The 22,671-nt window shown below is 42.5% G+C and overlaps 1 protein-coding gene across 1 annotated transcript in view; it reads left to right on the forward strand.

Annotated features, from left to right (window-relative positions):
• The window catches only part of LOC309335313 (dynein axonemal heavy chain 11-like), a 218,587-nt gene that overhangs the window by 24,579 nt on the left and 171,337 nt on the right, over window positions 1-22,671 (forward strand). Inside the window, exons 13-23 of the mRNA XM_081850263.1 lie at window positions 3,449-3,532; window positions 5,722-5,880; window positions 5,980-6,102; window positions 6,256-6,378; window positions 10,683-10,907; window positions 12,116-12,207; window positions 12,471-12,597; window positions 12,699-12,848; window positions 13,955-14,188; window positions 17,145-17,276; window positions 19,439-19,599. Coding sequence (XP_081706389.1) covers window positions 3,449-3,532; window positions 5,722-5,880; window positions 5,980-6,102; window positions 6,256-6,378; window positions 10,683-10,907; window positions 12,116-12,207; window positions 12,471-12,597; window positions 12,699-12,848; window positions 13,955-14,188; window positions 17,145-17,276; window positions 19,439-19,599 — 1,610 coding nt within the window. The remainder of the gene's footprint in view (window positions 1-3,448; window positions 3,533-5,721; window positions 5,881-5,979; window positions 6,103-6,255; window positions 6,379-10,682; window positions 10,908-12,115; window positions 12,208-12,470; window positions 12,598-12,698; window positions 12,849-13,954; window positions 14,189-17,144; window positions 17,277-19,438; window positions 19,600-22,671) is intronic.

Below are 22,671 nucleotides of genomic sequence, written 5' to 3' on the forward strand. Positions count from 1 at the left end.
ATTCTCAAGAGAATTTAGAATTGAAATACTTTGTCACTTGTACAACTTGTATACTGTGAGATTACATGAGCACCCCCCACTCAGCTCTCTTAGTCTTAATTCCCCTTGTTTACTGACGCACACCCACCAAACCCGAAAGTCAGGTGCCCGGTTGTTATCTTTCATTCAGCAGCCTAACAGCCCACGGATAGAAGCTGTTTTTTACCCTGTTGGTGCGACTAATCATGCTTCTATATCTTCTGCCTGAGGGCAGGAGATCAAGAAAGTGCCGGCCAGGGTGTGAATCATCCCTGAGAATTTTTCCTCACTCTCCTGAGGCAACGTTTATCCGCTATTTCATCCAGCGGATTCACCGGACAGCCCATAATATCTTGTGCTGTATTCACCACCCTCTGTAGGCACTTCCTATCCGTTCATGTCAAACTAGCGTACCACACCGTGATGCAGTTTGAAAGGACACTTTCTATTGTGGACCAGTAGAAGGAGATCATCAAATGTTGATTGACGTTGTTCTTTCGCAATACTCTGAGGAGTATTCACTGAGATAAACTCCTGGGAATTTAAAGGAAGAGATTCTCTCCACACAACCCACCCCGATGTACAGTGGGGATGATCCTGGCACACTTACTGACCCACCCATGGATCAAAACAGATTCATATTTGTGTTTGTTTTCTGTGGGCACACAAAGCTGTTTTTTTACTGAATCATGTGACTGCTTCATCTAATCCACTTTTGTCTCTTTTGACATGCAGCAGTTCTTAAACAGTCTCAGGTAGCGTGCTTCATCAGCCCTATTGAGTTTGCTTTAATCAGGAGATTTGAGGATTGGATATGGAACCTTCTGCTATTCCTCATCACTACAAAAATAAAATAAAATCTAGGGAGGTGTGGAAGTTTGCTACCATAGATCCCAGAAAATGATGACAAAGCTGAAAGCATTGAAATTACTTGTTGTATCCCTCATCTGACAAAATAAAAGAGAATTTCCTGATGGGGATTGTTGTGGTTTGAATGAGCTTGAAATAGGCTCCTCTGATGGGAGAAAAATATGTCCTTGAAAATTAATTCCATTCTATTTCTGCTTTGTGCCATGTGGCAAGTGCATGTATGACAATGCTAAATTATTTATGAACATGTGCCTAAAATGAATAAAACACACAGGAACAATGCTAAGGAAAACCAGATGCTAGAGATGCACATCAATATTCTATTTGATGATCTTCTGTCTCTAATGATCCTAGGATTTCCATTTTGTGTCATTTCCAAGTCTGTTTACATAAAAAAACAAAACACCACGAATGGAAATAACGGGTGTCAGTGCTAAACCTGGAAAAAAGAAACTCAGAGAGAATGCTCCTTTCCTTTCTCCATACAACATTCCATATAAATGCATAACCTAAGATGAAAGCAAATGGTTCCTTTCTACAATAGAAGAGTCCTTCCATCAGAGGAAAGGAACCATTTAATTCGGTACAATGTGTTTCCTTAGTCTGCTGATGGAGTCCATTTTTGCTTTAAAGGGGGGGGGAGAAAAGAAGCATTAAAAAATGTTTATTGTTTTATCATTTGTCCTTCCATCTTTGGCGATTTTTATTTTATGAGCAGTTAAGACTATAAGATGCTGAGTCTGACATTTTCTTAAAGGGACCCCTGACCATTAAGTCCAGTCATGGACGACTCTGGGGTTGCAGCGCTCATCTCGCTTTACTGGCCGAGGGAACCAGCGTACAGATAATTCTCTGAATGAAAACTTGGAAACCCGGACATTTCAATGAGCATGATTACATTTTTTATTTTTTTGGCAATTTGTCATTCCTGTCAGTCAATGTAAAAGTGAAAATGATGGAGCTGTTTCTTGAGCAGTCCGCCACTACAAGGGCCCAGATGTTCCTGTACATCTGTTGCTGCTACTATTTCTATAGTATCAGTTTATAGGGGGTTGCTAAGTTGACAACTGAGTCAAGGAAGGCTTGGGCCAGCTTACCAACTCTACATTCCATCTGTGTAGTCCATGATGAAAAACGAACTGAAAACAGTTTGTATGAAAGATATAATTTGGCATTGGCACTAATGTGTTCCTCTGTTCACAAAAATGCAGAAATGTCCACCACATTTCACCTTCATCTGTAGCCCCTTCACCTCAATCAATCTCTACCATTGCCAATGAGTAGACTTTCACAGGGTGCTGTGATCTGCAGAAGGAAAAGGAGATGCGAAAGCTCACTTTGGTGAAGATTAACTCTGTTCCATTTATAGAAAGAAAGTTTGGGTTGGATCTTAAGATCTCTCTTCTAGGATAACGTAAGGGAGTCATTTAGGGAGGGGGCAGGTAGTTTCAAACCACATACATGTGAGTTGTCAGAGCTCTGGTTAAATATGAAAAGTAGTCATAACAAAACTTAAAATATACTGGTTTTTGTTTGGTTTTGTTTTGCAACTGAGGCTGCACCCCGGAACCCACTTAAGTCCCATCTAAAGCCCATAAATGGGACGCGGGTGGCGCTGTGGGTTAAACCACAGAGCCTAGGACTTGCCGATCAGAAGGTTGGCGGTTTGAATCCCCGCAATGCTCCCATTGCTCGGTCCCTGCTCCTGCCAACCTAGCAGTTCGAAAGCACGTCAAAGTGCAAGTAGATAAATAGGTACCGCTCTGGCGGGAAGGTAAACGGCATTTCCGTGTGCTGTTCTGGTTCTTAGTCATGCTGGCCACATGACCCGGAAGCTGTATGCCAGCTACCTTGGCCAATAAAGCAAGATGAGCACCGCAACCCCAGAGTCGGTCACAACTGGACCTAATGGTCAGGGGTCCCTTTATCTTTACCTTAAGCCCATCTAAGCCCCATTTAAGCCATCTTGACTGGTGAGAAAACACTGCACTGTTAATCTCAGGTATATCTTAAGGCAAACCTTTGAATGTTGCCCCGCTACTGAAATGGCACATTGATCTTAACATTTAATGAACATCAAGGAAACGAACAGACAGAATTTCAACAATTCTTTTTGATTATACATTTTCCTTTTCTTAACTAAGTATGACTGATGATAGCAAGTCGGACAAATGAATTTGGAGTAGGGGAAGAGAGGCTTTCTAGCAAATGATTAAAACATCAACCTCCTCTCTCCAGGTTTTGATGAGAGGCCTTTCTGTTGAACGCAAGAGAATCTCTGTGGGGATGTAATGCCTTTGGAATATGAATCTTCTGGACAATGTTTTCTCTCCCTTAAAAAGCTAGGAAGATTTCCTGGTGCACAGAATCAAGAATACATGTCTCCTTAGATTAGATTTCAGCCTCAGTAGGTTTCAGATTTTGAAAATCATTTTGTATGCATTGTACATTATACATATTTATACACAGAACCTACAGGTGAGTTTGAAAGCTCTCTTTGCATCCTAAGATGCTGCAAAAAAATAAAAGTTATGGGATTCTTCTTTCCTCCTATCTACAGATGAGCATTAAAGACTGGATGAAAACTCCATGGAAACAAATAAATGTTGAGCAAATGGATGTGGACCTTAGAAGATTTTCAAAGGTGAGAAATACTCCAAATTACTATATTGTATTTACATGCACTGTACTTAACTGAACTGGCAAACCAATCCTTTTCCATACAGTAGACTATACAGTAACTTTTGGTTCTCGAACTGAAGTGGTGCCTAGTGCCTGAGAAGCACTGCAGAGAAAAGGCACGAGAACTCTCAGCTAGACTTATTTACAATGGTTTAACAGTAATTCCTTCCCCCTCAGAGAACCCCAGGGGCTGACTTCTGTCAAGGCTAGCAAGCTGTAACAGAGAATTCACAAGCACCCCTACCATGCTACGATTTCAACATTTCTTTGGCGGAAGCCAAGAAAGTTGAAAGTGGTTTGCAGAGTTGCTTTATGGGTTTGCAGAGTAGATAATAGCTTTCTTGTCCTTTTGTCTTGAGCTGTAGGGTGCTTCCAGACAGGCGTTGATTGTGGGATCAGTGCTCCTCATGCATGCAATGAGCCCACACTCATTTGCTCTGTGTGTTCATCATGCCATTGGCATCAAAATGCTAGCTGCCATTCCCCCACTCTCTTTGAATCCCAATTTATCCTTTCTAGGGAAAATCTGGTATTATTATTATTAACAACAACAACCACCTCAAATTAAGCCTTGATTGGAAGCCGCTTCTTTGGGATCACTGCATTAAACACTGAGAAGTATTTAAATGGTATGCACTTATAAAATTTGCCTGTTAAATGAATTGATCATATTTTATTTTGTCTGATTATCTATCTATCTGACAAAATGCTATCATCTATCTGTCTGTCTGTCTGTCTGTCGTCTATATCTATCTATCTATTATCTGTTACAGATAGGTAGCCATGTTGGTCTGCCATAGTCAAAACAAAAAAATTCCTTCCAGTAGCACCTTAAAGACCAACTAAGTTAGTTCTAGGTATGAGCTTTCGTGTGCATGCACATCATCTATCTATCTATCTATCTATCTATCTATCTATATCTATCTATCTATCTATCTATCTATCTATCTATCTATCTATATCTATCTATCATCTATCTATCTATCTATTATCTATCTATCTATCTATCTATCTATCATCTATCATCATCTATCTATCTCTATCTATCTATCTATCTATCTATCTATCATCTATCATCTATCTATCTATCTCTATCTATCTCTATCTATCTCTATCTATCTATCTATCTATCTATCATCTCTATCTATCATCATCTATCTATCTATCTATCATCTATCTATCTATCTATCTATCTATCTATCTATCATCTATCATCTATCATCTATCTATCTATCTCTATCTATCTCTATCTATCTATCTATCTATCTATCTATCTATCTATCATCTATCTATCTATCTATCTATCTATCTATCTATCTATCTATCTATATCTATCTATCATCTATATCTATGGCTTTGTAAATTAATACATATGGCCTCACACACTGATACAGCTCTTTTACATACAGCCTATGAAGATACAAGTTATGTGTATGCAAGCTTTTCCCCTGCACAGAACTGTCTCTGCATTTTTGCTGGGTAGAGAGTGCAGGACCAACGGCTATGTGCATCCATTTTGTCTGCATGCAGGCTCTCTGTGGAAAAGCTGGACAATCTGCATGATGAGGAGACAAGAACAATGGACACAATCTCAGCCATAGGTGCCTGTCTGGGGGCCAAGGCTCTTTGGGCCCTCTCAGTATTTATTTTTAGGGGGCCAGGGCCCCTCATTGTTTGAGGCCAAATTCAGAAGTGGATGTGAAGTGATGTAAGGAAACATCGCATTGGGGCCCCTCAATGTTCTTCAGAAGATGGCACCTCTGATCTCAGCCCCCCAGCCCCCAATGCACTGAGCACCCCCTGTTTGGTCAATTGAACTAATCTCTAGTAGGAAGCACTGCAGTTGCAAAGGAACTTCATTGCGCAATACATGCCCCACCCAAAGTGTTACATTTGGATGATATCTGGCCTACTGAAAGCTTAAGCCAGGCATAGGCAAACTCAGCCCGCCAGATGTTTTTGGACTACAACTCCCATGATCCCTAGCTAACAGGACCAGTGGTCAGCGATGATGGGAATTGTAGTCTCAAAACATCTGGAGGGCCAAGTTTGCTTATGCCTGGCTTAAGCGTTTAGTTTCTGAAAGCAACTTTGTGTTTTACATCTGTCTCCCATTGCTTGCTTGCTTTTCACGGTTTCTGTACCACACAGGACATGAAGACTTTGGATAAAGGAATACGTGCTTGGCATGTATATGTGGGATTAGAGTCAACAGTTAAGAATTTGTTAACCTCCTTGAGAGCAGTGAATGAACTTCAGAACCCTGCAGTCCGGAAAAGACACTGGCAACAACTTATGGCTGCAACAGGGGTATAGCTTTTTGGCTTCATACACTGGAACTCTGTGCACACAAATGCCATATCTTATCCTGAGCTGCAAATGACTTTTCTTTTCAATTTCGTTTCCCAGGTCTGCTTTGTCATGAACGAAGACACTACACTAGGGGACCTTTTAGCTCTCCAGCTCCACAGGGTAGAAGATGAAGTGAAACATATTGTGGATAAAGCTGTGAAAGAAATGGCAATAGAAAAAGTAGGCCACCATTAATGTATTACAAGTAACAGCTGCTTTCGTAGGAAATAGTCAACCGTCCTAATGACATTGAAGTCAGGGGCGTGATGTGCATATAGTGTTAACAGGACCAGGGCTGCACTCGTAGAACCAATTTGTTTTGTTTTTCCACAGGCACTCATGGAAATCAATCAGACATGGGGTGTTATGGATTTCTCATATGAAGAACATCACAGCACAGGCACGCCATTGTTGAAATCCGACGAAAACCTTATAGAAACACTAGAAGACAACCAGGTGATGGCTTGCTCTGAATGTTTTCTCCAAGGCATTATGTAGCACGCCTGCCAACTAATCCAACTCTCAGAGCATTTTGGAGGCCCATGCAGAACTTTGTGTGTGTGGCCTTTTCAATTCTAGCCCTTATTTCCCAGAAGCAGTCGATGCATTGTGTCGAATGCAAAGTACATAACCCGTTATTGTTCCAAACAATAGGCATAAGCAAGAGATCCCTCCAGCATCTCAGGGAAGACTTCAAAGTTCTGTGGGTGAACCACATTAGCGTGATTGTAAGTCATTGGATAGGATCCCGTGAGAGTTCATTTAAACAGAAACAATGCCTTCTAATATTTCCATGCACTTTTAAAAAATACATACAAAACAACGCAAATAGTTTTTTTTATACTAGATATTAAATTGTTTTAACCCACAACCCTCCTGATTTTCCAGAGTTTTTAATTTTTGTCAAGTCAAAACAAATTTTTAAAATACAGTGGATCTTTATGAATGCATATTATCTGCAAGAGATCATAGTGCTACTTGGCACCACACATCCTACAGGAGGGGTCAGCAAACTTTTCAGCAGGGGGCCAGTTCACTGTCCCTCAGACCTTGTGGGGGGCCGGACTATATTTTTTGAGGGGGGGGGGAATGAACGAATTCCTATGCCCTACAAATAACCCAGAGTTGCATTTTAAATAAAACCGCACATTCTACTCATGTAAAAACACCAGGCAGGCCCCACAAATAACCCAGAGATGCATTTTAAATAAAAGGACACATTCTACTCATGTAAAAACACGCTGATTCCTGGACCGTCCGCAGGCCGGATTTAGAAGGCGATTGGGCCGGATCCGACCCCCAGGCCTAAGTTTGCCTACCCATGTCCTACATGAATGATTGGTTCTTGTTCTCTGGTTCTATTGGGTCCACCACACTTTTCAACATATTTTTGGCGGCATTTCTTTTGGGAGGTACTAAACATGAATTGATCTCAGGAGTTTAAAATCTGTTTATATATCCTGTCTTTTCAAAATCTTGAGTCAAATTGAAAAACAATTAAAAAACGCAATGCAACGCAATCAAAAGTGCTATTCAGAGGGAGAAGGGGGGTGGGGAAAGCTTTTAAAACAAACAAACAAAATATTGTAGTCTAATTGGTACACTAAGACAATCTGTGATGACAACATTTATAGGTAAACAGAAACTGGCAATAATTTGTACACATTCCAGTTTGGTTGGTCTGTACCCAAAACTATTACTTATGCTGCAGGTGTTCGTCCCGCGGCAACTTAGAGGAGGGCTTTCTCTGCGATGTCCCCTAATCTCTGAAATAAACTCTCCGTTCAGATATGGCAGGCACATACTGTGGTGATTTTCCACTGGCTGTGAAAAAAACAATTTGCTCAAGCTTTCCATTTCTTTTGAATCATCAGAATCAGTGCTTTCGCTCCTAAAAAATGTTTAGAGGTACTCTCATTGTCCTATTCATATTGAAATATTGCCCCTCAATGATTCACAAAATATTTAGGGGTATGCGTACCCCTGCGTCCCCCCAGAAAAAAATGCACTGATTAGAATCAATGGCGGTTTATAGGTACTGCAGTTCTTAGGGCTATTTTAAAAAGCACAACCACAGTGTATTCTCATTGAACTGATTGATGCAAATTGCATTCTGGACCCGTTCACAAGAATGACTTTTATGAGGCTGTCACTGAGGTAGCTGCAAAAAGATGATGCCATGGGTTGAGAAAACTGGCAGTAATTAAATGCTGAGTCACTACTTTACTGTGTCAAGTTATTGACAGGTTGACTTCAGTAAACTAAGCACACACTAGTTAAGTGAAGTGCTTGCAAATGCTTCAGGAAAAAAAAATTCTGATGTTCAGGCATGACTGCTGATGCTTACAAAAAAGAATCCTTAGAAAAAAATGTCAGGGGAGACACTTCTCCCCCCCCCCAAAAAATAACCTAATGAGGACTGAAGGTACTCAGTGACCATAAAATTCTGGCTGACTTGCGGAATAGGAATGATAAACCATGTGGGAGGGGAAATAGAATACAGTGGTACCTTAGTTGTCGAACTTAATCGAACTTAATCCATTCTGGGAGTCCATTCGACTCCCGAAATGGTTCGAAACCAAGGTGCAGCTTCCAATTGGCTGCAGGAGCTTCTTGCACTCAATCAGAAGCCGTGGAATCCTTGCTGGATGTTCGACTTCCAAAAAATGTTCACAAACTGGAACTCTCACTTCCGGGTTTGTGGCGTTCGGGAACCAAGCCATTTGACAATCAAGGTACCACTGTAGAATATTGTGGAGATGGGTATGGCTGACCAGGACACTGAACGGGAGTACTTCACACTACAGCAATGGTTCAAGGTCCCACTTTTCTTCATAATCATAGTAGTTAAAATAAGCATTATGTAATGAAGAGCTCAGAGGAGTTTGTCTTTCCTATTATGCCCTCCTGGCACTCAGCACCAGAACAGGCTGGAGGGTCCGGGGTGGAGGGTTTGGTGTATAAAAATTCTCCCTCCCCCTCTCTGTCCAGGTTCCTGGTCTGTTTATGTGCTGATCTGGAGTGTGTTTGTGTTAGCAGAATGTGCTGGGGATTCTGTCGGTGTTCTCACTCATCATTCTCCCAGTCTGAGCTGATTGAAGTGGTCTCATTGCTGAGGAGTCCCAGGGCAATTGTATTGGGGGAATCTCAGTGTTTATGCTGAGACCACTTGGATATGGGGTGTTTGGCTGCCATGACTAGCATAGGACTACCCCAATATATCACCAGCCCAAGACAAGTAGCAGGTCTAAAGTGGTGGTTTTGCAACTCCTCCTTTATCATAGTCAGATGACTTCCTGCTGAGTTTTTGACTTGTGTCAGTTTGTTCCCTCTGCAGGGCGAGTTATCTATTAAGACAGGCCATCCCTACAGAGGCTGGTGGATTCTAAAGAACTTTGTCAGATTCCTGTGCTGGCATGGTTGTGAAATGCAGGGTGATCTGGGCAATTGTTAATTGTTCCTTGGAGTTTTCCCCTGCTAGGCAGAGCCAATACAATTCTTTGGTGCAGGACAAGTTGGGGACAATGAAAGGAGTTGAGAGGCAACTAGAATACAAGTGGAGGAAAACTCATTTTCAAGCCTTGTTCCGCAGCAGTGATGGTGCTGAAGAATCAATTCTTTTCCACTAGCCGCCATTGCTACCATCTCAATATTTCCCAGTGGACCTTGCCTAAGTGGTTTGAGGCCTCTTAAGCTCTGGCTCTTTGGATGGTGTAGCTGAGCCCTCAGTGGCATGTTATGACATATGTAAGAGTCATTTTGAGGGTACAATTGTTTGCATCCACCACAACTTAGATTCCACAGTTCTTGCAGTTCATCTGTGGAGATGGCCATTATGCTGTATAGTCCCATATTGTTGGATGAATTTCAGTAATTTGGACTCTGGCAGACGAACTTGGGGTTCAGTCATGATCATGTGACAATGTTTTTGCTTGTCATTCTAGCAGAAAGGGGATGACTTGCAGACTTAGGGAACTGGGCCTAATTACCCATGGAGGATACTGAATTTCTAAATCCATTTCAGTTGGAGTTCAGGCCTGGTTTTGTCACTAAAACCATCTTGGTTGTCCTCTGGGAAGAGTGGCAAGAGGAATGTAACCCAAATGACGATCATTGTTTAAATTAGGGATGGGAGGAAATACTGTTTCAATGCAAAATTTCCTGAATCGGTAAGTGAATTGAAACACAGCTAACCTTCAAAAGGATCACCTCTCTGAATTTTATCCTGTAGTTCTCCCACCAGAAAGTGAATATTATCTATAAAACTGCAGTATATTAGCAAAAAATATTTGTGGGAGTGTGTATTATTAGACAAAATTGCATACAAAATACATACATTGGGAGAAATGCGCATTAAAATCTATATGAATTTTCATGTGGACTTCTTAAATGTGGAAATGGGGCAAATAGTAAACTTTGAAAAATGAGAAGCAGAGATAAAACAAAACTGACAGACTCATTCACTCCTAGTCTTAACCTTGGACGGATGTACATTGGTCATTTATAACTTTAGAAATGTGTTATTAAAATGTGACACCAGAGGGCGCTGTAGAGCAGCGAGCCCTCGACAGTGGAAAATTGCATTGAGAGTTATATAACGTTGCATTTAATAACATTTTTACAGATCAGTGTAGATCCTGCCCTTGTTTATATTTGATATATATTATAGAACCTAGTTAAATCATTTTAAGAGGCAACTAATAAATATAAATTGCAAATTAATAAATACCGTACATGGCTGTATTCAAATATTGTTGCAGGTGCTGCTTCAGAACATCCTGATGAGTAAATATGTGGAATATTTCCTGGTGGAGGTCAGTAGCTGGCAAAAGATCTTAATGGTAGCAGACATGGTAATTTCACTGTGGCTGGAAGTGCAGCAAACCTGGGCTCATCTCCAGAGTATTTTCACCAATTCTGAGGATATACGGAAGCAGCTTTCAGAAGATGCTAAAAGATTTGAGGGGATTGATAAGGATTTCAAGGTATGAACAAGCATCTCAATCTTTCCTTCTCCATAAACTATGTGAGAGAGAAAAGAATGAAGACTTATCTCTAATTCAAACCTTAAAGTCATCGCAGTTTATTTGTTCTGCAATTTGTAATTCATCTCTTCTGGTATGCACATGTACTTTAGTTCAATTAAGCTCTAATTAACAGGGGAACCCCAGCTTCTTGAGGGCGGTGTAGGAGGGTATTCGCCAGGCAAAGTGTTTTTGCACTCATTGCCTCCCTGGCCCCTGGATTCCATGCTAGAGCGAAGCCAGGTAACAAGACAGCCTGCGAGTGAAGCCCGTTCCCCTCCCCCGCCCCTGGGAGGAATTTGCAATAATGATTTACCCTCTATCATCCTTGTTTTTCCATCGCCTATACTCTCCCGCTGCTATGGGAGCTGCCTCCATTAAGGCAAACCAGAATCGAAAGCCTGCAATTTTAATCTCTCTTAAACTCTATAGCTGCTGAATTTTTAGAGGCTATTGAATTGTCACTCATCTGGTCACATTTGGTCATCAAGAGTCACTTTCAAGCAGTTGTGCAGAAATACTTTTGTATAATGGACAGAACTAGCTTTTGTTTCAAGTTTTTAATGTGACATGTTTCTTACATAAATACAAATTCCAAGGGGTAGTCATGTTGATCTGGTAACAGCTTAAAGACCGTCTTCAAAGCTGTGTTACTATTATAATAATAAACTACTGTATAATGAAGTTGAATGCTGAATATGCATCTCTTTACCCTGGCCTCTCACACTTGAGATGTGTGTGTTTTGTACCCACTCTAGTCCCATGATGGTAATTTGTTTTAATTACTTTAAAATTCTGAATTAATTTTTTTTTTTGTATCCCACCTTGGAACCAATTATTACTACTACTATTACTAAATCAAATCAAATCAAATACCTTTATTGGCATCACTTACTACTACTATTATTCAACCTCTTTGCCCAGATCCTTTCTCACAATTAACCACATAAAGCAGGTAATTCTAACAGACATATTTTTTCAGACTAAATATGACTTAGCCAGATTGTCTTAAATTCACATTCATGGCTGAGCAGAGATTTTTACCCTCTTCCCTATGCAAATGCAACACTCTGCTTGAAATGCCCTGTTGACTCTCAAAAAGAAGCTCCATCCCACTTTGAAATATTATTTTCATTTCCTTCTGCTTTTCCTCCCTCTTGGTTGTTCAGGAACTTATGGCTGTGGTGGTGAAGGCAAAAAAAGTCATAGAAGTAACAAATCAGATGGGATTACTTGGAAAACTGGAAGTTCTTCAACAAAGGTTTGACTTAAATGGATTTAAGGCTTACTTATGGAAGTATACATCTGAACAGGGTTCTAAAAGCCCTTTTTGTGGGAAGGAGGGGAGAATTTTTGTTGCTAGAATTGAAAATCAAAACCCTTGCTCAATGATCTCCCAGCAATCTATCTTCTGCAAGATAGATTATGGGTACTTGACTCCAGTGACTGCCTCACTGGCAATTCTAATTTATGTTAGAAATCATTGTCTTTCTTTCTTTTACATTTGTGGACTTTGTTCTTCAGGCTCACACTTTGTGAGAAATCCTTAGCCGATTACTTAGATGCCAAGAGACTCACCTTTCCAAGATTCTATTTTGTCTCTGCAGTGGATTTGTTAGAAATCATCTCTAAAGGAACGCATCCCAAGCAGGTATTTTTTGTCTCCTCCCACTGACGTTGTTTGCTTTGCTAATTCTTGATGGCAGCAAACTGAAGCCATAACATTATTAACTTTGTAAACCTGGTCAACAGATTACCAGGCACTTGGTGAAGCTCTTTGACAATGTGGCCGACCTTAAATTTGAAGAGGACACAAACACTGAAATACAAATGGCCATAGGGATGTACAGCAGAGAAGGAGAGTTTGTGGTCTTCTCGGAGCCCTGTTTCTGCAAGGGGCAGGTAAATCCAGAGGCAGAGAGCAAGGGTATCGTATCTGGATCTGGAGCTGAGAACAATTAGCCTAGCAAAGTCCACAGCAAGTCAGTGCAAATCAAGTATTTTGCTTTGTTTTGTTTTATTTATGTATTTTATTTTATTTTATTTTTAAAATAAAATAAAATAAAAGGAAGGTCAGAAGCAGTTGGGAAGCATAGCCAATATGTTTTTAATACATGGTTGGAAGAAAAATTAGTAAGGAAAGATAATAAGAATATATAGATGATTTGAGAAGGTTGTAGAATGCAAAGATTATTGTAAATTGTATAATGTGGAGGAAATCGAGTGGGGGCAGAGGGAAGTGGGAGGAAGGAGAAAAGAATAATATGATAGATTGAGGAAATAGAAATGTAAATGTATGGGGGGATGGGGAGGAAATGGTGTTGGCTTTGGTACATCGGTATTGTAAAGTAATAAGTGAAAACCAATTAATATATATATATATGTTTTTAATACAGTGGTACCTTGGGTTACATATGCTTCAGGTTACAGATGCTTCAGGTTACAGACTCCGCTAACACAGAAATAGTACCTTGGGTTAAGAACTTTGCTTCAGGATGAGAACAGAAATCACACGGCGGCAGTGGGAGGCCCCATTAGCTAAAGCGGTGCTTCAGGTTAAGAACAGTTTGAGGTTAAGAACGGACCTCTGGAACGAATTAGGTGCTTAACCCGAGGTACCGCTGTACTGTTTATCAGCCTGCCAGCAGCCTCTTCCTGCATCTGTTTAAGGGCTTTTGGAATTCTAGGTCCAAGGAAAGCAGAGGAACCTTCGACACTGCAAAAAACAGGACCTTGTGTGAAAGGTCATTGATAGGCACCACCTAAAAGCACAGAGTCCTAGAACCTCAGAATTGGAGAGGAGCTCCCCCTATTGTTGAGCACAGGGGGAGTGAATGGGGGGGCATGGAGGAATTACTGAGACTAGGGACATATCTGAATGAATGATTTCCCTTCTATTCCTTTGTCTGTGTACATTGTATGAAAGAGGCACGAAAGCACGTTAAAAAGAAGTGGGTTTTTCTACTGCTTGACTCTATAATATCGGTGTGCCTGTCTACATGCTTCAGGCAGAATGCTGGTTAAGCTCTTTGGAGGAGGCCATGCACAGGACAGTCAAGCAGAAGATAATGGAAGCTGTGGCAGCCTACGAAGATAAGTCCCGAGACCAGTGGCTGTTTGACTTCCCAGCCCAAGTGGCTTTAACCAGCAGTCAAATCTGGTGGGCAGCTGATGTCAGAATGGCTTTTGACCGGCTCGAGGAAGGCTTTGAAACGGCCTTGAAAGATTACAACCGCAAACAGGCAAGTGCAATAGCCCTCGAAAGGGGAGCATGTGTAACGTGCCACAAAACACACAGCTTGCAACACAAATGTCCCAGCATCAGCCCCAGAAATAGCCTTTGCTGCTGACAGTTTATTGTTGTTGTTGTTTAGTTGTTTAGTCGTGTCCGACTCTTCGTGACCCCATGGACCAGAGCACGCCAGGCACTCCTGTCTTCCACTGCCTCCCGCAGTTTGGTCAAACTCATGCTTGTAGCTTCGAGAACACTGTCCAACCATCTCGTCCTCTGTCGTCCCCTTCTCCTTGTGCCCTCCATCTTTCCCAACATCAGGGTCTTTTCCAGGGAGTCTTCTCTTCTCATGAGGTGGCCAAAGTATTGGAGCCTCAGCTTCAGGATCTGTCCTTCCAGTGAGCACTCAGGGCTGATTTCCTTCAGAATGGCTAGGTTTGATCTTCTTGCAGTCCATAGGACTCTCAAGAATCTCCTCAAGCACCAATTATTATTATTAAAATATTTATGGCACACACCCACACAAAAATGAATATGGCAGTGCACGCATAAAAACAATACTACAAGGGCATCAATACAAACATAAAAAAACTGGTTGGTAAAAATTTTGTGTCCCAAAGGCTTGTCTGAACTCAGTACAGTTTGTAAAAAACTCTAAAAGAAAGCATATCAGTATTCTGTTGGCAGCAAGCTCCACAGGGGATGGCCTGCCACACTAGTCATGAGGGACCGCTGAATTTGCGAAATATTCAGCAGTATTCAAGTTCCTTTCAACAAATACATGAATAAAAGTGGGCTCCATCAAAAGATCTCAGTGGCTGGAGGTGGAGCAGATCCCAGGCGTCCTTTCCAAGCAGGAGTTCACATCCACTTATTGCTTCTCCTCCTTGCTATCTGATGAGCCACATAAACACAGAAGGGAGGAAGAAGGCATAAAACACAGCCTCCCTGCTCAGTGGGGCTGCATAGAGCAAGGGTCGGCTAACCCTTTCAGCAGGGGGCCGGTCCACTGTCCCTCAGATCATGTGGGGGGCTGGCTATATTTTTTTTGGGGGGGGGGAATGAATGAATTCCTATGCACACCAGGAGGGGCCCACAAATAACCCACAGATGCATTTTAAAAGGACACGCTCCATGCAAGAGCACCAGGCAGGCCAGACGGTATTGTAGATGATAAAAATTTTAAAAAATTATTACCTGCACTGATGATAGTCATTGTTTGGATGGGGGGGTCCTCTCCTGGGTTTGGTGCTTCCTTGCGACCTGCTGGGCCTCCTGCTGCCGGCACCTCTTCCATGCTTTGGGGGTGGGATGGGGGCCCTCCCGCCAGCAGCAGAGGCTGAATCACCGCCGCACTGGCGGTGGGGTGAGCTCTGGACTGCAGTAAGGTCTCCAGAGGCCTTCCCGCCAGCAGCGGAGGCCAGATAATAATAATAATAATAATTTATTATTTGTACGCCGCCCATCTAGCAGGGTTTCCCCAGCCACTCTGGGCAGCTTCCACGAAGACCAAAAATACACTAAGATGTCACACATTAAAAACTTCCCTGAACAGGGCTCCCTTCAGATGTCTTCTGAATGTCAGGTAGTTGTTTATCTCTTTGACATCTGATGGGAAGGCGTTTCACAGGGGGGGTGCCACTACCGAGAAGGCCCTCTGCCTGGTTCCCTGTAGCTTTGCTTCTCACAATGAGGGAACCGCTAGAAGGCCCTTGGCGCTGGACCTCAGTGTCCGGGCAGAACGATGGGGGTGGAGACGCTCCTTCAGGTATACTGCTGCCGCGCAGCCAGTGGGGAGAGCTCCTGCCTGTTCTCCCCACCCTCTCGCTCCCCCCCCCCCCGTAAATCTCTCGTCTCCTCCCCCGCCCTGGATGGTGCCTCTTTTCCCACCAGCGGCATCTCCGCCTCCTCCTTTTCCTCCTTCTGCACCTCCTGAAGGAGGACTTCACGTGAGAAGGAGCAGCGGCTTCCCAGCGGCCGGGCCAAGTTAGCGACCCTTGTGGGCCTCATTTGGCCCGCGGACCATAGTTTGCCAACCCCTGGCATAGAGCATACACAGTCCTTCTTAGAACAAGGGTTCCAGAGTCACCCGGGGAGGGAGAGGGAGCATTTGGCCAGGTCACCAAGGTTATGCAACAATGGCAGATACACCCTGATAGCAGCCATTGTCTAGTGCTCTGCAATGGGCATGGGGCTAGGAAGCAGGAGAGGGGAGTTTAAGCCTTACCAGAGGGATAAGAGAGATGGTTCCACTCACCTTTCCCCTGCCTGCAAAGGAGAGGGACTTCCTGGACTCGAAGCCACAGTGCAGACAATAGAGAACAGTTCCCTAACCACCACCACCACAGCCGCTCGTAGTAGCAGACAGTCATCAGACACATTCGTTCACCTTTAAATGCAAACTGAATCTAATTTCTCCCTTTTTCCTACACAGGAGTGGCATTCCGCTGACATGATAGGCTTCTGCCCAATTCTACAGCACCTCAGCCTTCAGATCTTAAGCATATGATTGTACTCCTAATGCAGCAGAATAAATGAACACAATCCTCTCCCCCCCCCCCTCTTAATCTTGATAAAGGAGTTTAAATAACAAAGCACAGTTTGGCTATTACGGATTGTTTTTCTAAAATGCTGTATGATATGTGCTACATTTCAACCTCTTAATAATTCCATCACACTGAACACGAAAGCAAATGCAGTACAAATGAGTCTGCCCACCAGTATTTAATTCATATTGGAATAAAAGTAATGGCTACTAGCTGAAAAGTGTATCTTTGTTATTAAGGAAGCAAATTACAATTACGAGAAAACAATACCACTATTAGTTTGCAAAAGTTATTTGCGTTGATTAAAAGCACCAATAAGTATGCCTTGCTACCAGAACTGCTCCATTTAGCACTTGACATATAATAGGTTTTTTCCCCTTCGCAGTGTAATATCTCCATTGAAATATAATTATTTTGCAGATTGCTCAACTGAACGCCCTTATAAACATGCTGTTAGGGGAACTCACCCCTGGAGATCGTCAGAAGATCATGACAATATGCACAATTGATGTACATGCTAGAGATGTTGTAGCCAAGCTTATAGCACAGAAGGTAATTTGTTGCAGAGCAATTACCCTAATGCATTTTTAAAAGCATAAGATAAAGAATAATTTCATTTGTTGAAAAGATTTCGGGTTGCTTATGTATAATGATGACAGAATATTTTGATCCAGTCAATTTCTGTCCTTTTTCTTTTGATTCAGGACTGAAGATAATTGCATTTACCAGTTGAAAAAAATGCTATTTAAATATATATAGATATGTGTGTGTTTGTCCAAATGTTTAAAGTGTCTTATTAAAAATGTATGCTATAAAGTGACAGCAGGTTCTCCGTGATCTGTCCCAGACCTGTTAAATGTTACCATGAAAATGTGCATTTATTCCAGCTGGCTTTGCGATTTATATTGTATAAAATACTATGATTGGATATTAATTTGGCAGAGTACTTTCTCTTCTCTTCTTTTAGTGCATTGTTGGCTGCCCACCCCCCACCCGGCAAGACGTCAATGATAACTTAAAAGCTCCTTCTAGGCCTCACTCAAAATCTGTGTGTACTAACAGCTTAGTGGTAAAGCTCATGTCATGTCTTGCACGCAGAAGGCCATTACAGCTTTGGGTTTTCTTTTTTAGGGAGGTGGGTGAGCAAGATGCTCTCAGTAGGCTGCACTGAGGAATGGCTCTCTTACTAGGCAGAGTGATGCAGCTTCTTCAGGTAGCAGATGCTGAGAGAAGGAGAGACCGGATGGAGGGACATGTACCTTGCAGCTTCTTATAGGGACTGGGTGGCACTGTAGTCTAAACCTTCAGTCATCATGGGACTGAAACTGCCTTGGTCGCACTGGTCGATGATCTCTGGCGGGCTAAGGACAAAGATGAGAGCTGTTTCCTAGTTCTGCTGGATCTCTCAATGGCTTTTGACACCATTGACCATAACTTCCTTCTGGACCATCTAGAGGGGCTGGGAGCTGGGGCCACTGTTATACAGTGGTTCTGCTCCTTCCTCCTGGGCTGTGTTCAGTAAGTGGTGGTGGGGGATGAGTGTTCAGACCCCTGGGCTCTCACTTGTGGGGTGCCTCAGGGTTCTGTCCTCTCCCCCATGCTTTTCAACATCTACATGCAGCCGCTGGGACAGATCATCAGGGGGTTTGGGCTGGGTGTTCATCAGTATGCGGATGATACCCAGCTCTACCTCTCTTTCAAATCGGAACCAGTGAAGGCGGTGAAGGTCCTGTGTGTTTGGAGGCGGTTGGAGGATGGATGGTGGCTAACAGATCGAGGTTGAATCCTGACAAGACAGAAGTACTGTTTTGGGGGGACAGGAGGTGGGCAGGTGTGGAGGACTCCCTGGTCCTGAATGGGGTAACTGTGCCCCTGAAGGACCAGGTGCGCAGCCTGTCATTTTGGAGTCATTTTGGACTCACAGCTGTCCATGGAGGCACAGGTCAATTCTGTGTCCAGGGCAGCTGTTTATCAGCTCCACCTGGTACGCAGACTGAGACCCTACCTGCCCGCAGACTGTCTCACCAGAGTGGGCCCTAGATGTTGTTGGACTACAACTCCCATCATCCCTGACCTGGTCATGCTGGCTAGGAATGATGGGAGTTGTAGTCCAACAACATCTGGGGACCCACAGGTTGAGAAACACTGCTCTAGTGGTTTAGGCTACTGCAATGCGAGGTGCTAAGCATTTGAGCTCTTGTTGAGGGCAATATCTATTCTGTGTAGCTTGTCTTTAAGGAAGGAATATAAGAAATGGAGAAAAGTAGCTGAGCTTTGTCAATGGCTTGCCCTTTACAGAACCAACTGATAGTTTCAAGAGGTAAATTGAATAGCTGCGCCCAATAAACGTATGCAAAGAGTGTTTTGTTTTCTTCTGCTTGGTGGCTGGTTCCTACTTAAGCTTCAAGTATGAGGCCAAGGAGCTTAGAGGCCCCTTTATCTCTACATTAAACTATAGGCCACCGGGCTCCACGCAGGGAACTCTGTGGGGGCAGTAAGATCCCTTTGCCCCTTGCTCTTATATAGCAGCCCTGCACTTGATAAGCTGCTTTTGAAATTCAGGGGAGTTTCAAAAGCGGATTATGTTCAGCCAGCACAAGAAGCAACTGCGGCCAAAAAGGCTGCAGTCCAGACTGCCCTTTTCTCTCCTTACTCTTTGGGCTGTTTCCGGAAACATCTGTTAACCTGTTGCTCTCTTCCTCTTTACATTTCAGGTTTCCAACGGCCAGGCGTTTACTTGGCTATCGCAGTTGCGTCACAGGTGGGACGAAGAGCAGAGCAAGTGCTTCGTCAACATTTGTGACGCTCAGTTTCAGTACTTTTACGAATACCTTGGAAACAGCCCCAGGCTTGTAATTACACCACTGACCGACAGGTGAGGACCATATTGAAACTGGTTGAAGGGAGGCGGTTGTAAGAGAGGTAGGTGGTAGGTGGGATGAAGAGCAGGGCAAGTGCTTTGTCAACATTTGTGATGCTCAGTTTCAGTACTTTTACAAATACCTTGGAGCCAGTGTGGTGTAGTGGTTAAGAGCAGTAGTCTCGTAATCTGGGGAACTGGGTTCGCATCTCCGCTCCTCCACATGCAGCTGCTGGGTGACCTTGGGCTAGTCACACTTCTTTGAAGTCTCTCACTCAGCCCCACTCACCTCTTTTTTTTTTAATATATATTTATTGAGATTTTTAAACATAAGTGCAAAGATAAAGAACAATATAACATATATCATAACATATTTTCTTAACTTCTTTGGACTCCCTCACATCTCCCGCTCCCACTTGCATCATTATCAATTCTTGCCCGCAATTTATCATCTTGTTTACATTCTTGTGTCCCATTCATTTAAATATAGTCTATTAATTCTCTAAAGGGTATATAATTTTTCCTCAACTTACTTGTCATCTTGATTCTATCTAATTTAGTGGTGCTCAATTATTTATGATCTAGCATCCTTTCTTAACATTCAACCAAATTACAATGTTTTTTTAAAATAAATCTTAAATTTCTTCCAATCTTCTTCAACCCTCTCCTCTCCCAGGTCTCGGATTCTGCCAGTCATCTCGGCTAGTTCCATGTAGTCTATCAGTTGCATCTGCCACTCTTCCAGTGTGGGTAGATCTTGAGTTTTCCAATGCTTGGCGATGAGTATCCTTGCTGCCGTTGTTGCATACATAAAGAATGTTCGGTCCTTCTTTAACACCTTCTGGCCGACCATACCCAGAAGGAAGGCCTCTGGTTTCTTGGTGAAGGTATACTTAAATACCTTTTTCAGCTCATTATATATCATTTCCTAGAAGGCCTTCACCCTAGGGCAAGTCCACCAGAGGTGAAAGAATGTTCCTTCATTTTCTTTACATTTCCAACATTTATTATCAGACAAATGGTATATTTTGGCAAGTTTAACAGGGGTCATGTACCATCTGTATATCATTTTCATTACATTTTCCTTCAAAGCATTACATGCAGTGAAGTTCAACCCAGTGGTCCACAACCTTTCCCAGTCCTCGAACATAATGTTATGCCCAATGTCCTGTGCCCACTTTATCATAGCCGATTTAACCATTTCATCTTGTGTGTTCCATTTTAACAGCAAGTTATACATTCTTGAAAGTACCTTAGTCTTAGGCTCTAACAGTTCTGTTTCCAACTTCGATTTCTCCACCTGGAACCCTAACTTTTTGTCATTTTTAAAGACTTCTTTAATCTGAGCGTAATGTAACCAGTCTCGCACTTTATCCTTCATTTTCTCCAAACTCTGCAATTTCCAATTGTCTCCATCTTTTTCTAGTATTTCCCAATATTTTGGCCATTTGGTCTCCATATTGGGTCTTTTTCGGGCCTTAGCTTCCAGAGGTGAAAGCCACCTTGGAGTTTTGTTTTCCAATAAGTCTTTGTATTTTGTCCAGACATTAAACACTGCTTTCCTGACAATATGGTTCTTAAAGGCCTTATTGATCTTAACCTTGTCATACCATAAGTATGCATGCCAACCAAAAGCATTGTTAAAACCTTCCAGGTCCAGTACGTCAGTGTCTTCGAGAAGTAGCCAGTCTTTTAGCCAGCAGAAAGCTGCAGCTTCATAATACAACTTTAGGTCTGGCAGGGCAAAGCCCCCTCTTTCTTTCGCATCAGTTAATATCTTAAACTTCATTCTGGGCTTTTTGCCCTGCCAGACAAATTTAGAGATATCTCTCTGCCACTTCCGGAAGCACTCCGTCTTGTCCACAATCTGTAGTGTTTGAAACAAAAACAACATTTTTGGCAATACATTCATCTTAATAGCAGCAATTCGGCCTAACAAAGAAAGTTTCAATTTTGTCCAACTGTCCAAGTCTCTCTTAATTTCAGATCAACATTTTTCATAGTTATCCTTAAATAGACTCAGATTTTTTGCTGTTATGTTTACCCCTAGGTACTTTACTTTTTTAACCACAGTTAGTTCTGTCTCTCTCTGAAACCGTTCTGACTAGAAACCGTTCTGACTCCACTCACCTCACAGAGTGTTTGTTGTGGGGGAGGAAGGGAAAGGAGAATATTAGCCGCTTTGAGACTCCTTCAGGTAGTGATAAAGCGGGATATCAAATCCAAATCCAAACAGCCCCAGGCTTGTAATTACGCCACTGACCGACAGGTGAGGACCGCATTGAAACTGGTTGAAGGGAGGTGGCTGTAAGAGAGGTAGGTGGTAGGCCTTCATGTTCCATCCTCTTAGAGGTTCTTCTCGATCTCATGATTTGCCAGTGAACATGTAAGAATAAAATATCGAAAGGTCCAGGACTGTGATGAACAATGTGAATATTCAGAGAGGAGGGCAACGTTTGCAATTCCCTTCTTAAAACAGACCAGGGATGGAGAGCCTGTGGAACTTCAGATGGTGTTGGACTCCAATTCCCACCAGGCTCCTTTCCAGCCGGCATGGCCAAAAGTGAGTTGGGAGTCCAATGACATCTAGAGAGCTTCCCCATCTCTGAACTCAGGAGGTTTCCTTGTATTTTCTTAATGTTGATCATTGGGTCTGAAGAAGCAGCGCTGAATTGGTCCACAATAGCTGTGTATTTCATTTAAAAAAGGAAAAAGAACGTCCCTTTATTATTTTAGCATGGAATGAATGCTTTTTCTCCAGGACAATGGTCCTTTAGACTTGTTATCTGGCACTCTGTTTAAAAAGAAAGAAAGCGCCTGTGCAGAACTCTTTTAACAGTTGCTGAATAAAAATCACTTTCCACTGAACATAATCATCTTGTTGTGGTGCAATGCATAATAACAGTTGCAGGGAGAAAATCTGCAGCAATTTTGAATATTCTTTCCTCCGAAATTGTTTATCCACATTGCCAGAGCCTTTAAGGAAGTACTGATGTTGTCTGCATTGTTGGGAGCAGCTGTCTCTGTCTCCTCCTGTGGCTGTCTGCCTGCTAACTAGGCAGATGGCAGACAGTAGCTGAGGTGTGT

Source organism: Podarcis erhardii (genome assembly GCF_964252035.2).
Source record: "Podarcis erhardii genome assembly, chromosome: 1".
Lineage (NCBI taxonomy): Eukaryota > Metazoa > Chordata > Lepidosauria > Squamata > Lacertidae > Podarcis > Podarcis erhardii.